Genomic DNA, 18,198 nt, shown 5'->3' with positions numbered 1-18,198 from the left:
TTCTGCTCTTACTGAGCGAGTTGCAAGAGAGGTTTGATTAAAACAAACTGAAACACATTTTGAAACACATACTGTTTTGTCCTGAAGAAGCAGGTAGCCTACACCACCGAAACGCATCAGCAAACATTATTTCGAAGGGATTAAGCTGCGGTCCTGAACCCTTTTTCAGTTTTGTTGGAATTGTCAATTTCTCGGGTGTCCCTACAAACACAGTTGGCTGTGTCTGCGGGTGGGAAGCCGGATGTAGGTATGTGTCCTGGTCACTGCACTAGCGCCTCCTCTGGTCGGTCGGGGCGCCTGTTTGGGGGGGAGGGGGAACTGTGGGGAATAGCGTGATCCTCCCATGTGCTAGGTCCCCGTGGTGAATCTCCTCACTGTCAGGTGAAAAGAAGCAGCTGGCGACTCCACATGTATCGGAGGAGGCATGTGGTAGTCTGCAGCCCTCCCCGACTCGGCAGAGGGGGTGCAGCAGCGAACGGGATGGCTCGGAAGGGTGGGGTAATTGGCCAGCTACAATTGGGGAGAAAAAGGGGGAAAAAAAGAAAGAAAAGAAATTGTCTATTTCTCCAGGGACTGAGCACCCCTTCCGCTGCCTTATCAAATGATGTCTTGTATGTTTGAAGCGCCAGCATGTGCTTCATATATTGAGCAACACATTGATCCAGCAATGATGATGCCTTTCACATTGCTTCAAAAAGCACAGACATGCATGATTCAACGTTTCACATTGGAATTAGTGCGCGTTTGTTTTCCTCACTGAACACTGTTGTTCGAAGCGGTGTGGCAAGATGCATTATAACAGTCTGTCAGTATGCTGTATTCAGGCTAGACATGAGTTTTCTTCTCTTTGACGCTGGATGGCCCGCAAGGGACTAAAGGTCTCTGGGGTTTAAAGCCACATGGGACATAGTTTGGCTCAGTGAATTCAGAGAAAAGTCTAAAAAGGTAACAGAAATGTTTGCCGAGTACGCTTAGCAAGCATACAGAAAAAAGTTCAGTGTTCAAAACTGTCTTGAGAACTTACTGGCTAACTAATTAACTTTAATATTCATTAGTTAGCCTCATGTCATGTTAATTACTTCACAGTTTTAACATCTTTTGAGTAGTACCAAAGATAATCCCCAGTAATAGCTTTTGAGGGTCACATCTAAAAAGAGTCTAATGTTGTCTACCAGTTTATTACAAAATTAACATAGTATTGCCAACAATGTAAATGACAGCAGAAATCTGACTTAGCAGGCAGCAGTTCATGTGAGCAGGGTGTGTGTGTAATCAGGCGGCTGGGTGGGATGTAGCTAGGGTTTTAAAGGTGTAAGTATATAAATGGGGAAAATTATTGTGTGTGTGTGTGTGTGTGTGTGTGTGTGCGTGTGTGTGCGTGTGTGCGTGCGTGCATGTGAAAGAGAGATAGAGTGAGACAGAGAGAGAGTTTCCACAGGCTTGTAAAAGAGGATACGGTGTGGATCCATTCTCACATGACATCATTATTTTCTAAGTTTAAAAAAAAACAGGCGTTACATAAGACAGAACTTCATTCGTCTTCTATGGGAGGGAATGCTTGTCACTTTAGGCACCTGCTCCTTGTCTTGAGGTGTCCTGCTTTGCCAGCATCTGTCTGACTCTTTCCATACTTTATCTCTTCTATTTCTTCCCATCTTTCTCTTCTATTTTTTCCCCATCTTTCCGTACCTTAATCTCCTTCTACCTTCTCTTTTCACTTGGACACTTGGCAAATGGCAAGGAATGCAAAGTGAGAGTTACAGTGGAGAGAGTGAACTTGAATGCCTGACAACAACTGTTTAAGTCAGTCATACTGGTAGACAGACATGCCTGTTACATCTGCCTTTGATGGTAGAAATAGTGCACTGTCTACATACATATGTACTACATACATACATACATACATACATACATACATACATACATACATACATACATACATACATACATACATACATAATTATTCCAAAAAAAAAGAAAAATTAACCACCAATATGAAGCTACTAGAAAATACAAATGTAAAAAAAATACAAATGTAAAAAAATATTTATTTTTACATTGAATATAAAAATAAATCTGTTTTTACACTTGGTTTATACACGTAACAGTGATTCTGAGTTTCTCTCAGACACAAAAAATGTATTACACCAATGTATACAAAAAAATAATATTTATGAAAAATGACACCCAAGTGATCCTTTTCTTTCCACCCCACTTTTATTTTTGGTTATTGTCATTTTCAGCCTTGGCTCTGACAACTTAGAGTTATTGTGATAAAACATGGCTTTTACATCCAAATCTTTCTCTCTCTCTCTCTCTCTCTCTCTCTCTCTCTCTCTCTCTCTCTCTCTCTCTCTCTCTCTCTCTCTCTCTCTCTCTCTCTCTCTCTCTCTCTCTCTCTCTCTCTCTCTCTGTCTCTGTCTCTGTCTCTCTGTCTCCCCCCCGCCCCTGCACTGCATGCTGGGAGGGTGGGTGCGTAAGTGTGAGTGAGGGTGTTGAATGAGCTCAAGTTTTTTTTGGGATAGTTCACTGTTTTTCAACTGTTTTTCGCTTTTCTTCTCTACATGGTAAGATAAGAGGAGTTTACTTTTACTTCGTTGCTGGTTGTTGGAAAGTGACTGGAGTAGCTGGTTGGAATTTGGTGGTGTACAGTATGGCATCCCTCCCTGGTGAGGGTTCGCCTCCCCTGTCTATTAGACATGGGGTTAGAGTCATGGCTGACCCGCAGTACATAGTTGAACAGGTTCTCCTGGCTGTAGGAGAACAGGTCAGCCATGAGAATATCAGCCGTGGTGGCTTTTGTCTGAGATGAGCATTTGGTCCACCTGTTGGTTGAGAAAAGCCTGGTGCTAGACAATCTTTGTCAACAAGGCTTCCAAAATCATAGGCAACCCACTCCCCTCAGTTGAATCTCTACATACTAACCGGACTCTAAAGTGAGCAAAGAAGATCATCTCCAACCCCTCACATCCTGCTCATCACCGCTTCCAGCTCCTTCCCTCAGGGAAGCAGTACAGGTCACTGTCCACTAAGACTAAATGCTTCACAAACAGTTTTTCCCCCTAGCCATCACACTGAATTCCTCCCTATAGTCCCCTCCTCACACACCATTGGCACAAACACCACCATTCACCTAATTGTTATGTGTGATATGTTTATTTCTGTTATTGTGTTACTACATTGTTTGTGATAATATGTGGAGTGTCTGTTGCTGTCCATGTATGTATTGTGCTGCAGAGTTTGTGTACCAAAAACAAACTCCACCGGCCTTGGTTGTTTGGCTAATAAAACAATCTAGTCTAATCTGTTTATAGCTGTCTCGCCATTGTTTGTGCCATCGACACATATTACCGTGTCAGGTGTACCTCTTTTTATCCCGAACGTGTTCCTTGAAAGAGAACTGAGTCGTTTCGGAAAGTTTGCTAGTGTGTTTCAGAGCAGTTTGTCTGGGTTGTGAAGACGCTAGACTACATCATTTTCACTCCCTGTGGCGACAGGCGTTCATGTATTTAAATGATTCTTTGCAACATTTATAAGTGTCATTTAAAGTTAAATATGAAAATTGTTTTACACTGTGTGTACAAGTTCTGACAGTATGAAATGTTTTGAGCGTGGCGATGTCGGCCACAAACATTCATCCTGCCCACACAGGGAGCCCACAGCGAGCAGTTGTTCAGGTGAGCCACAGCCTGGAGGTGATGTTGAGTGGTAGCCCGCAAACAGCGCAGCAGGCAGTGGGAGATACTGCAACTGGTGATCAGCTACCTGGTATGAAGAAAAATGGAACTACTTGCAGGACAGCAAGAATGAAAATAACAGTAATCTAAATGATACTGCAGCACAGGCTATAGATGTATACGAAGATGGAGGACAGACAGAACCAGTGAGAGACAGTCAGACAGCTAAGTCTTAGAGTCAGGTCTCTGCAACAGGTGAGTCACACCATGAAAACGCTGAAAATGAAGATGAGTAAATATTAGAGGATGATAGCCTATCACAGGTTACTGATATTGTGTCAGGATGATCAGCAGTCATATTCATTAAAGGAGATGAATGATTTCCTTGATGAAGCTTATGGCAAAAACAGATTTCTTCTGTAATGTGGACAGTTTTGTTAACTCGGTTATGAAGATTAGAAAAATGGTTGGATATGAAGAGCTTAGTAAACAGAAGATGTTTTGTCTAAAGAAGATTCTGCCCAAACTTAGGAAAGAAAAGCAGGAAAGGTTCCTTTAAATGCACAAAATTAAAAATGGGTGACGGACAAAAGGTGTGTTCCTCTTGGAAGAGTTTCGCTGTCTTATTTTCCTTCCTTTTTCTTTGTTTTAAGGAAAGTTCGCAAGTAGGAAGTTTAAATATAAATGGAAGATGGAATAGAGATAAGCAAGGTAAGGTGGCTGAGCTGAGTAGCGCTAAAAACATAGATGTGCTTTTTTTCCCTTTTTTTTTTTAACAGGAGACACATAGCCCAGTAGACAATGAGGAAGAGTGGGGAATGAGTTGGACAGGTCAGTTTTGGGTTTTTTTTTTTAGCCATGGTACCAACCTTAGTGCAGGTGTGGTTGTTCTCTTCTCACAGCATCTCCTTTTAACAAATGTTTTAGCAACTGAAGTGGAGCAGGGCAGAATCCAAGTAGTTCAGGCAACAATCTGAGATACACCTTTTGTGTTCATAAACGTTTATGCTTATAATTCTGGCACTGATTGTTTGAGATTGTTTATCAAACTGAATGGTAAACTTTAACAGTTCAATAGTAGCTCAATAATAGTAGTGGGAGGAGACTGGAATTGCACTACACATCCTACAGTTGACAGAAACTTAAGAGAGCCTCATCCACCGTCAGCTTAATTTCTGTCGTGGTCACAGAAAATGACCTCACGGATATTTGGAGGAAACTTAACCGAGCAGTTAGACAGTACACATGGGTTGAAGACCAACCCAAAACAGTACATGTCATTCCGCTGTTCATATCCCTTCACTGGCTCCCAGTTGCTGCCCACATCAAATTCAAAACCTTGATGCTCGCTTGCAAAACTGCAACTAAAACAGCTCCCACCTACCTGAACTCCCTCAATCAGGTCTACACTCTGTCCTGCTCACTACGCTCTGCTAATGAAAGGCGCCTGGCACTTCTGCCACAATGGGGCCCTAGGTCACTAACCGGACTCTTCTCTTCTATAGTTCCTCAGTGGTGGAACGAGTTACCAAACTCCTTCAGTCCATTGAGTCCCTCTCCATCTTTAAGAACAAGTTAAAGACCCAGCTCTTTCACATGAACACCTCTGATGGTATTAATAAAAATAAAAATCGCTTCCTTGCACCCTATGCGTTGCCTTTGTGCACTGCCTGTTTGCATCTATATATCCTATCGGACTTGAACCTAGTTTTTGGCACTTACTTGCGTTGTTGTCTCCTGACTAGATCCTTGCTTGTGACTGGTTTCATTGTTATGTGCAGACTATAAAATAATTGCAAAATGTCTTTCAAATAGACTAAAAGAGTGTACGGATACTGTTGTACATTATAGCCAGACACTGTGTTCCTGACCGTACAATCAAGGATAATCTGTTTTTGATACTAGACATTATTGATATATCTCTGCTCCAGCAGCTGGACATTGGCCTTCTTTCTATAGATCAAGAGAAGGCTTTTTATAGGGTTGATCTTTTTTTCTTTTTTTTTTAAACACTTGAAGGTTTTGGTTTTGGAGAAAAATTTATTTCATGGATTAAATTGTTGTATTCTGGAGCCAGTGTTCTGTTAAAGGAATGTGGTGGACTCAGCCGACCTGTCTGTTCAGAGAGGTATAAGACAGGGTTGTCCCTTATCTGGAATGATGTATTCCTTGGCCAACGAGCCTCTTTTAAATCAAATCAGGCAGGGTCTGTCAGGGTTAACCTTTTCAGAGAACATCACTAATTCAGTTAGTTTTTCAGCATACGCTGACAATGTCACAGCTTTCATAACAAGTCAAAACGATGTTAAAATTCTTAAGCAGATATTAGCCTTATAAGAACAAGCATCTCCCGCAAAAGTCAATTTGTCTTTATTACTGGGTGAGTGGAACAGTAAAGAGAAGCCAACATTACCAGCTGGGCTGCAGTGGAACACAGAAGGGATTAAATGCTTAGGTGTCTTCCTTGCCAGTGACCACTTTCTGAGCAAAAACTTGGAGGGTTTAGTTGAAAAGATCAATCTAGATGGACTTGGATCCAGCCTCAGTTGCCCTATAGGGTGAGAGTCTTGATTGTTAATAACTTGATTGCCTTGATGTTATGCCACCGGTTTACATTTGTAGAACCTCTGGACAAACTCATAAGAGAGCTACAGAAGAGGCTGGTGAACTTGTTTTGGGGAGACTTTCACTGGATCAAATCTGCTATATTGTTTCTACCAGTATTAGAAGGTGGCCAGGGCCTGATTGACCTCTGCAGTCGTATCACAACTTTTCGCTTTCAAACTGTGCAGTGACTATGATATCATAAACAACAGCTTTGGAGTGAAACGGCATATGTGTTGCTTTGTAAGATTATGAACCTGAATTATGACAAGCATTTGTTCCTTCTGGAACTAGCTGGCATGGAGTTTATTACAACAACTTTCTATCAGGCTGTCCTCCGAGCTTGGAGAACAATCTTAAACACCAAGAGAGACTGCTCCCAGATCTATGGAAGCGTAGGGGAGGAACCCCTGTTCTATAACCCACTGATACACTGCAGGATGCTCAGCTCCATCAGTGTACGGAGATCGATCGCAAGAGCTGGACTTACTAAGCCAGCATGTCTCAGATCAGGAGGACATTTTGAGCCAAGAGACTGGTTTTAAATCTCTTTGTCTAGTGGAGAGATTGTTGGAGGAAGTGATCCATGCATTTCCTTGTTTCTTCAGAGATGCACTAGGAGCACAGTGTGGAGTGGATTAGCCAGTTATGCGGCCTGGTTTTTCATCTTTGTCCATCCATGCTGCAGTGATGGAGCAGGAGAAAGTAACTGGGGCCCTTCTGTAAATTCTCACCAGAACAAAATATATTCGTGTCATCCACAAATAGAACAAATTTCAATATTTTTGATATCGTTCATATATTACTTAAGTACAGAATGAACAGTTTTGGATCTAAAACCGAGGAAAATATGTGCTTCTCTGCTTTGATTACTCGCTTTTGATACAGGATTACCCTCTTCGATTTTATAATGCCTTGTCGTACTTCTGCAGTTATTTTGGTGACAGTAATGTGAAAGTAGTGTAATCAGTAATGCATTACTCAACACAGACATTAACATTGTAAAATAGCTTACTTTCAAATGAATGTAACTAGTAACATGTAATGCATTAGGTTGGTCTTACTGAAAAAAAAAAACTTTTCACTCAAAAATCATGACCTAGGATATTTCATGAAGAAACTTTTTCTGATTGACTGAACTTTCTGAGGAAAATTAGTTATAAATAAAAGGCACATGCGTTATACATTATAGCTAGCTAGCTAGCTAGCTAGATAAATAGATGATAGACCGTATATTTACAGTATTTATCATGGACTCACAAATAACTGTAAGCTTTGTTCACGGGAGTTAATATCCAACTATAAAAATCTTGATGTGTCTACTCTTGAGATTTCCAAGCTTGGCTAGGAGACACATTATAATTTTTACCCTCTTCCTCTCTGTCCATTCTTATCAACTATAGCAATGGCACACAACCATGTGCCATGGAGGGACAAGAGTATGAAGGGTTTTTTTCCCCAATCGGACTCTACAACAGGTGATTTCACTCTTTAGTCCTCCTTTTTGGTTGAATATGTGCAAATCAGTAGTGTTGGGTTGGAATGAAAACCTGTTTACCCCTGGCCCTCCATGGCACGTGGTTACTGCTGACTTATTGGAATTCCCCTCAAGCTGACCCCCCAAAGCTTACAACAATAGGTCTGTTTTACAATGACACACAGTTTGCTAAAGCACAAAATGATCTGTAATGTCAGATTAGAATATGATATTCTGTGGTTTAAAAATAACTTTCAGAGGATAAATTAACAATCTCCCTCCATATTTTTGGCCCTTGCACACGACAGTTCCTGATATACACAATATTGTGGTGAAAAGTGGGCCTTTCCACTCACTGTTCACTGTGATAAACACATGCTTACACCCACATACAGAGTCAGGTCACACAATGTCAGGAAGCTACACTTTTGGTTCCAACATATAGCACCGGTCCTTACGGTTTAAGGATGCCCTGAGGGACTGCTGGGGCCCCCTTAACATTGTTCACATATTGCATTGTCAATCACTTTACAAATAAAAGAAACTAGAATGAAAAGGGAGGAAGTAGCCCAAGGAATGTCTCATTAAAAAAAAAAGGCAGCGTGGGCTGATTTGTTAGGGGGGCATTTGTAAAACGGATAAGGAAGTCTACTGAGGGACACAAGGTGTGAGGAGTGTTCTTACAAAGCTGCATACTTCATTCAACTGAACAACTGTTAGATCAACAAGGTCAACAAGCCACTCATTCAGTTCAGTGTCTCCTTTCGACGTTAATCCAGACATTCAATTATTCTCAATTTTCAGGGCTTCTAACAATAGTGTTTAAACACAATAGTGTTTAAATACTCTAAAAATCAAAAACAGCTAATTTGTCAACTGGGTTGATAGTGTGTTTCAAAGCTGGGCTAGACTCTACTTCCTCTGCCTGGTTTATGTGATTCTTTGTGGTTTATATAATTTCTATTTACAGGTTCTATGTGTGAATGTAAACGTTTAACTTTTTCAAACAGCATGAATAAAGACTAAACGTGTGGAAAGAAAAAGGCAGGGAAATACACATATGGAAAAAAAAACTAGCAGGAGTGAAACAAAAGACATAGAGAGAAAGCAACTAGCATTACCTGCCTAGACCTATTAGGGAAGAAGCATATCACTCCATCACATTATCTTGCCTCTCCTTCTCGTTCTCACTTTCTACCTCTCTCACATGCATACACACATTCGCGCCCAGCAGACAGCAAACTTTCCACTCTTCCTGTAACCAACACACTGGCTCTGTGCATGTGTCAGTGTCTGCAGATGTTGCACGTGTCTGTTAATGTATGTTAGCATGTTTAATATGTGTTTACCCATACAATTGTCTTTTATGCATATGTACATACACGGGTGCATTTGCATGACTTGTCCACAACACGTGCACCCGTGTGTGTGTGTGTGTGTGTGTGTGTGTGTGTGTGTGTGTGTGTGTGTGTGTGTGTGTGTGTGTGTGTGTGTGCATGCAAATGTGTATATCATTTTATCTGTATGACCATCTTAATACCCCTTAGCATTGTGTCAACATCTGCATAGTCCCGTGGTCTTTGGAAGACCATGAGTTTTCTTGTTGTTTTCTGTGAAGCATGTGAGCACACACACACACACACACGTCAGAGTTATATTTAGAAAAGACTTGGTCTTGTTATACTTCACTGGCTTTACCCCAGACAGCCATCCTACTGTGCAGGCTGTGTGTGTGCCTTTGTGAAAGAGGGCTTGGGTGGGATTTTGCTGCCAGAGAGCCATGAATGAGTTGGAATGTGGCAAAGGAAAGTGAGGGAGAGTAGGATAAAAAATTTGTGAGAGAGAGAGAGAGAGAGAGAGATGAGAGAAATATCAAAGAGAGAGAGAGAGAGAAATGTGTGAGAAAGAGAGAGAAATATCAGAGAGAAAAATGTGTGTGTGTGTGTGTGTGTGTGTGTGTGTTTGTGTGTGTGTGTGTGTGTGAGAGAGAGAGAGAGAGAAAGAGAGAGAGAGAGAAAGAGAGAGAGACTTAACAATAAATCCAGTGAGTTGTAATTTTAGCACACACATGCTTGACTCTAAATCTCTGAAAGGCTATAAATATTTTTGACTGGTTGTTCTAGATCCCTAATAATAATTCTCCTTAAACTTAACTTGCTGAGTAGACACGATGTATAATTGATGAAATAAACTTGTTTTTATTCATTTCAAAAGCCTGTTACATAAAGCAGCTCTAGACAACTTTTCAACCCCCCCCAGCATTTCCAAGTGTTTCTGTTGTTTGTATCCCTGTTGCAAAAACAAGCAGACCTTCTTTCCGTTTATTAGCAGTACAGCTACTGTCCAAGTCAAGTCAATTTTATTTGTAAAGCCCATTATCACAAGTTACATATTTGCCAAAGCAAGAAAAAACTGTAAGTATTCCGATTTGAACTAGAAACTCTGATCTCCGTGCTATAATAAAGGCAGAGTAAAACATCCGGTAGTATTAATAAGTAGGCAGGTTGTGTTACTTACTGATCCAGTAGAAAGAATGACAACTGAATGTCGGTTTGGAGCCCTCTCAAGTCCCAGGTGTTGTATCGAACTCTGTTTCCCCATCGAGAACGTTTCCCCCTAGCCAGAATTCATTACAACACTGGGACACTTGATTAACCTTAACGTAACTTCAACCTCAACCTAACCCTAACCTTAACTTAACTTCAACCTAACCCTACGCTTAACCTAATGCTTACCCTAACCTAATCGTTACCGAAAGCTAACCTGTTTCAATACGAATGCTTTCATCGGGCTTGGGGGAAACAGATCTCGATGGGGAAACAGAGTTCGATACAACACCTGGGACTTGAGAGGGCCTCAGTCCATTGAGTCCATTGAGTGAATGCCCGTCCGAGATTCACTTTTGTTTTAACTCTGTATCTATAAGTCTCCCTCTTCGCCTTCTTTGCCTCCTTTCTCAATCGGGTTATTTTTCTCTTGCCGGGTAGAGTTTCCACTGCCACTTCAGTTGTTCCACCATCCACCATTTCCGCTACTGGGGATAGCTACCTATAGCTACCGGGGAAAGCAAAATCACTATCCTCTTTCTATTTTGGTTGCACAATGGTTGACGCACTTCATTTTCCCGCGAGATCGTACCTGATGGCAGACAGAATTGCATGGTGAAAGCGAGGCTTATAGGGAACCAGTCTGGGCGCCGATGTTGTCATTATTCTATGGCCATTACACTGTGCAATCAACAATTACTTCATAAATTAAAGCAAAAAAAGTTGTCTTTGGGTGTTTAGGCTAGTAAAGGTACATGTGCTTGCTTATGAAAGGGGTTGTCAGTGAACTTAATATGACTAAAAATTGACCCAATACTTGGATAACAACAATGGTATGCGGACACACCCAGTCAAAATAAGAGGCTGAAGGTGTGAAAAATAAGTTCTCTGTGTCTGGATTCCACACTTCCAACGACCTTTAAAAACTGGCCTGTATAAATAGGACTACTTCATTCCTTTTTGTACTTTGAAATGAAAAATAGCCACCCAATGCAATCAAAAGCACGTTATGCCAAACTAGACACAGCTCAGGAGCAAATATGTGTCTCACATTCAGTAAAAAGAAATTAACTTTAACCAGTTTTATGGATTGGACTGTCTAAAAGCCTATAATCACCTCGCAAAAGCTGACATGTTTTGGAAAGTTGTAGAGAGGCAAGATTGAGATGGTTTGGACATGTGTGGAGGAGAGATGCTGGGTATATTGGGAGAAGGATGCTGAATATGGAGCTGCTGGGGAAGAGGAAAAGAGGAAGGCCAAGGAGGAGGTTTATGGATGTGGTGAGGGAGGACATGCAGGTGGCTGGTGTGACAGAGGAAGATACAGAGGACAGGAAGAGATGGATACAGATGATCCGTTGTGGCGCCCCCTAACGGGAGCAGCCAGCAGCAGAATAAGAAGTGAAATTCCCTTAGATTTGGCGGACTAAGCGGCAAATTTAAAGGCCATTAATTTAAAGTTAGTTATTAATGTGGATGTTGCAATTTAATGGTACTTGTTGTCTTCAGTTTACTCCTGCTTTTACCAGGTAGTGATTTAATTTTTAGTGTGTTTCTTTGTGTATCTGAATAAGTGTCGTGTATATACATCTGTGTGACAAAAGACAGAGAAGACAAAATTCTCTGCACCTACGTATCATCTTACATTAGACAAACGACCTCTGACCTATTTAGTAATACCATACCTTTTATTTTTACTGTTTCAAGTCAAGTCCATTTTATTTGTATAGCCCAATATCACAAATTACAAATTGCCTCAGTGGGCTTTACAGCAACACAGCATCCTCTCCTTAGACCCTCGCATCGGATAAGGAAAAACTCCCTAAAAAAAAAACAACCCTTTAACAGGGAGAAAAAATAGGAAGAAACCTCAGGGAGAGCAACAGAGGAGGGATCTCTCAGACGGACAACATGCAATGGATGTTGTGTTTACACAATTTACAGAATACATTGAAAGAAGATAACAGAAGATATATAAAAAGAAAATGTGATGAGGGGAATGGCAGGCAGCATCCAGGTGGCGACTACCGTCACCACGGAGACCTGGGAGGAGGACTGACTGCTTGTGCACACAGTGGAGACTCACATGACACCATTCACACACAGAAAAAGAGAAAGGAGAAGACATCATTCAGAAAGAGAGAAAAGACATGTGAGAGAAGAGAATAGTTTGCAGTAGTAATTAGTCATAATCAATTAAGTCATCAATTAGTCATAATCAATACGCTATAATCTCGTCGGCAGAACAGTGGTTGGTAAATTCATTGAGACTGAAACCGACCCGCCATGCAGTACAAGTTGTGAAGCACTCAACTTAAAGGCAACTAATTATAAGCTAAGACAAAAAGATGAGTTTTAGGTTTGGATTTAAAGGACTCACCAGACTCAGATGGTCTGATGGCAGCAGGCAGGTTATTCCACAAGAACGGGGCCCAATAGGAAAAGGCCCTGCCACCAGATGACTTCCTTTTTAACTTTCAGCATGGATACAACATGCGAGGCTCTTCTGTTACTCGGTAGCTGTAAGCTGTACATATGTCTTGAAGTCACAAAGCAAATTAAATCCCATGGCATGTCATCTGGGAGTGCCATCCAGTTTGAAGCATCATGATTCTAGGGTGTGTATTCTGAAGTGTGTGTACGTGCGCGTCCATGTGCATTCTAGAGTGCATGCATTCCAGCGTGTGTGCATTCTAGAGTGTGTGTATTCCAGAGTGTATGTATTCTAGAATGTGTGTGATTGGCAACCTGCTAATGGTAGAGCAAATGCCTTTGAGCCTTCTGGATGTGTATTCATCGTGATCTCATCTGTCTGGAACATAGCAACCTGGTGTGAATCAGCCACTACTCCTCGCACTCAGGTAGAGAGAAAGGTATGGAGGCGGACTTTGCAACCAGACAATCCCCTTCTGATCTTCCATGTCTACATGGTGTGATTTGTACTGATATCCCCTCGATGAATGACTCCATGCTGACGGGATACGCTGCCCGCCACTGTGTTTTAAAGCTTTTATTTCCTTTGTGTGTGTGTGTGTGTGTGTGTGTGTGTGTGCGCGCGCGCACACATGTGTGCAAGAATGTGCATGTACGCATGCATGTGTCTGTGCATGTGCATGTGTCCGTGTGTGTGATCTTTGAAGCTGTTAATCTACAAGACACCTGAGGGTGATAATACAGTCCATGCAGTGTATTTGTCCACATCTGCGTCTAAGTTTTGTCTTTGTTTGATGGCTGGGAGAGCTGGTGTTGGATCAGCTGAGGGAGCCCGGTCTGCTGTGTCCGGTAGGCCCAAGGACCACGGCCCTGCCCGGAGCTGGGCCTGAAGAGGAAACAGTCTGACAGGATGCTGAAGCAGGGCAGGCTAAGCTAACTGCTAGCCCATGAAGACCAGCGATTCTGACAGTCATCCTGGCTGGCTTTCACTCCCTTGGACAGTGATGTTTTGTTTAGTTGGGATATGTGTGTTACACCTCTGCCAGCTCAGACCATGTCTAACCACAGATGCAGGTGCGTTGACCACCAATATTTTGTGGGGTCATCTGGTCGGGGGTGCACCGGAACATCTATCCAAATGTGTTTTAGTGGATGTTAGCCTAAGCATTTTATCCGTCCATCCATTATCCAAGCTGCTTATCCTAATTAGGGTCACGGGATGCTGGAGCCTATCCCAGCAGTCATTGGGCAGAAGGTGTGGAAACACCCTGGACAGGTCGCCAGTCCATCGCAGGGCAGACACGTTCAGTGTAATTCTGTCATTTGAATGACAGAATTACACTGAATTGTCTCAAACGTCGAATTTTGCAAAACGTAACCATAGCAATTTGATAAAATGATAAATGGATGGATAAAATCTTTAAAAAAAAGGTTCCTTTTGCTGATATGATACTGTGTGAAGTTAGGTTTAGGTTAAGCACCGGGGCGTTTGTGTGGATGTGTGATCCACTGACACCGATGCACGCCTAAGTGTTTGCCTATATGCTTTAACCAAGCACTTGCATGTGCCCTAGAAGGCAGTTTTGCCCGGGCGTACAAAGACAGATTACACAGGAAATGGGAACAAGGAAAATAAACAAACTAGCAAGATAGTGCAAAAAGCCTCTGTATCCATCCATCTTTTGATTTGTTTATTGTTGTGTTTAACCTTTAATCCTGTGTTGTGTCTGTGCCTACTGCACCAGCACCAGCAGCTCCGCTACTGCTTAGCGCCATCTAAATTCATGCTGGCAGATAGGGCTCCATTTAATATATTGCAGTAACATTTTGTTGTATATTTTGGCTTGACATTCCGGTTACACCTCTGCCAGCTCAGACCATGTCTAACCACAAATGCAGGTGCATTGACCACCAATATTTTGTGGGGTCGTCTGGTCGAGGGTGCACCGGAACATCTATCCAAATGTGTTTTAGTGGATGTTAGCCTAAGCATTTCATCCGTCCATCCATTATCCAAGCTGCTTATTGTAATTAGGGTCGCGGGATGCTGGAGCCTATCCCAGCAGTCATTGGGCGGAAGGCGGGGAAACACCCTGGGCAGGTCGCCAGTCCATCGCATGGCAGACACGTTCGCACCTAGGGACAATTTGGTTTGGCCGATTCTCCTGACCTACATGTCTTTGGACTGTGGGAGGAAACCGGAGCCCCCGGAGGAAACCCACCTCAGACACGAGGAGAACATCCAAACTCCACACAGAGGATGACCCGGGATGACCCTCAAGGTTGGACAACCCCGGGGTTCAAACCCAGGACCTTCTTGCTGTGAGGCGACTGCGCGAACCACTGCCGCCCCTATGCATATAACCTCACTGGTATAAATCATTAAACAAGTTGCAACTAACTGAATGCAACACTCTTAATTACTTAATTAGAAAAAAACCCATTAGCACGTGGCTGTTGAATTTGAAGGGAATCAAAGAATTTGTGCTCATCATGATGCAGATACTTCAACCTTTTTTGACAAAGTGAATGTCTGTCTGGTCCAGACAGATGTATCCACTAAATCCTGACATCTGGAGTCCCGTGGGACACGGGACTCCTGCAGAATTCCCATGGGACGGGAGTCAATTCTGGGGTGTCCATAAGACTGATGTGACACTGTCATAACCATAACATGACACCTGTCATGAACATGAAGGAGTCTTTATGAATGTTTATGACTTGTTATTAAGTGTCATTCGGTCAATTATGTCATTATTAATGCAAAGTTGACGTTGCTTGTGTCTGTTTTCGAGCTGCGGATGCTTATGATATATCACCTTGAGCGTCTCGTTCCCACTCGGGTTGCTACAACAGAGACATCTCAACACTCTCTAGTCGTAAAATCATACATAAGTCTTTTTAAACAAACTTTACTTACAAGAAAGGTAAATGTCAAATAAATACGCACTCAAACATTTGTCATTTTGCCTGTTTTGAAAATGCACAGTACGGAGTTGAATTTTTGTTGTACTCTCTACCCATTATCACCGACCATGTTTGAGTTCTGTTCTTACTCCACACTGAGCTGCTGACAGGGCCAGTATGAGGTGTTCATTTTCACTTTTCACATGCTGTTCTGGGTCCACTGTGTCCTGACCTCACCAGGAAGAAATGTTTGTGTCACTTTTCATCGTTCAGATATTGATAATGAAATGAAAATGCTGACAGCCTACAGCTCACGAGCACAATGCTAAACCACTCTTGAGCGTTGGCATGTTCTGTACATTTTAGTTGCTGTGACGCCTGAAAGGCAGTGGGGAGCGCCACAGCCCGAAATGTCAGCTGGTCTGTGAGGTTTGCGAAGCTTGATTTTAACATAAATAAGATCCATGAAAAATCATTACGTCAAGTTTGTCTAACATAAAAAGACATGAAAGGGGGCGTGCGGGTGGCATGGCGGTCTATTCCGTTGCCTGCCAACGTAGGAATCACTAGTTCGAATCCTTGTGTTTTCATCGTCTTGGTCGGGCATCCCTACAAACACAACTGGCCATGTGGTGGGAAGCCAGATGTGGGTATGTGTACTGGTCGCTTCACTAGCGCCTCCTCTGGTCAGTCGGGGCGCCTGTTCAGGGGGGAGAGTGAACTGGGGGGAATAGCGTGATCCTCCCATGCGCTACACCCCCCCAGGTGAAACTCCTCACTGTCAGGTGAAAAGAAGCGGCTGGCGACTCCACATGTATCGGAGGAGGCATGTGGTAGTCTACAGCCCAACCCGGATCGGCAGAGGGGGTGGAGCAGCGAAGAGTGGGGTAATTGGTCGGGGACAATTGGGGAGAAAAGGTGGTGGGGCATGAAAGAAGTGTATATCTGAAAAGTTTTATGTGTTCTTATGATCCCATAGATTTATACATTTTGTACCAAGTTGTGTACTCTTGTGTAGTCAGTTCAGTTGGCTAATCATATTTGACTTGAATTTAAATAGATATATTGGCACAGCATTGACTAAGTTTAATGACAATGCAAAAGCACAATAGGGCTTTGTGTTAAGTAGCTGGTGTAAGAGCTTACCTATTTGTGTGTTTATGAAACAAAGGGGAGGAACTGAGGCCATAGATTGTATTCATAACGTAGGAAATGTGTGTTTAATGACACTCCGGTTTAGGATAGGAATTGTTGATTGTTGTTCAATACAATAGCTATACAAACACAATGTGCGTGCACACCCAACACACACACACACACACACACGCACACACACGCACACACGCACACACACACACACACACACACACACACACACACACACACACACACACACACACACACACACACACACACACAGCATGTGTTACCATCTGTGGCCTGGCATTAGCTCATGTTGAAACGTGTGCTCATACAACACAATGGGTCATTCTTTGAGGCTGATCTTTCTCTCTCACACACACCGACATACACACTCTGGGGAAACTTCAGGCCATACGATTACTAGCAAGTGACCTCTTCCCCACCCCGAAAACACGCTCCCATTTTCTGCAGCCAATCAGTGTGGTGGGTTAGTAGACATGTAATACGAAACCAGGATTTTTCCTCAACACTTTAAGCATAAAGCACGGCAGCAGACTAATAAAAACCACTCAGTCTCTCAAAACTCCAGTTCTGCTGTTTTGCAACACACTCATTTGCATACTTTATACTTACAATCTGCCCTACACGCCCCTTTGGAAAGCGACTCATGGGAATTCTTCTCGGGGGTTTTCTTATGGATTAACCACTAAGGTGGCTGGCTGTGTTTAATGAACTGAACCAACCTGCCAACTACACACACACACACACACACACACACACACACACACTCTCTAACCTAGCCAAGTGCATTAAAGCCTGCCAGCCGCCTAGCATGCTATCGGCTGCTGTAGCTATCCATAGCTAATTGTGTGTGGCTGCTGGGCCCCAACCAAGCGTGGCGAGTGGATGATGCCATGTGTTCTCTCGTTCCTCTCCTCCCAGCTGAGCGTCGGATCTCCCTGTAGCTGTGAAGTTGGCCCTGACGGGACCAAGAAGAAGAAATCCAAGAACCTGTGAGTACTCAAAGCAGATTCTCTATAAATCTCTCCCGTGTTTGGCCTCCGTGCTAGCGCTCACTTTTCACGGGTGTCCTTTTTTTTTAAATTGAAGAGTCAAAAAACATGTTGATCAGTTGTGTCTATTATTAAGTTCAGCTCCATTTGTTATTACCATTTGTAGGTACATGACAAGTAAATACGGTGGAATTCAGGGTGTGCTGAGTTCAAAAGGGCATAGAGGAGAGACCAGGGGGAAATGTGACAGCAATAAAGGAATTGCTGAAGCTTTACAGAATATTAGATCTAAAAGAATCTTTTGACACAACCTGGCAAGGCAAGTGGTTCAAGTTCAAGGCAACCCTGTGCCCGCACACTGAGAGTTTGGACTCACCATCCACTTTATCATATGATGA

At 42.7% G+C, this 18,198-nt stretch overlaps 1 protein-coding gene across 1 annotated transcript in view; it reads left to right on the top strand.

Annotated features, from left to right (window-relative positions):
- Window positions 1–18,198, top strand: part of rgs3a (regulator of G protein signaling 3a) — a 177,692-nt gene that overhangs the window by 134,108 nt on the left and 25,386 nt on the right. The window contains exon 12 of the mRNA XM_056290421.1: window positions 17,730–17,800. Within this exon, the coding sequence (XP_056146396.1) occupies window positions 17,730–17,800 (71 nt within the window). The remainder of the gene's footprint in view (window positions 1–17,729; window positions 17,801–18,198) is intronic.

Source organism: Lampris incognitus, chromosome 12, assembly GCF_029633865.1.
Source record: "Lampris incognitus isolate fLamInc1 chromosome 12, fLamInc1.hap2, whole genome shotgun sequence".
Taxonomy (NCBI): Eukaryota; Metazoa; Chordata; class Actinopteri; order Lampriformes; family Lampridae; genus Lampris; species Lampris incognitus.
The sequence above is the reverse complement of the archived record's forward strand: the minus strand, read 5'-3'. Positions and strand labels throughout refer to the sequence as shown.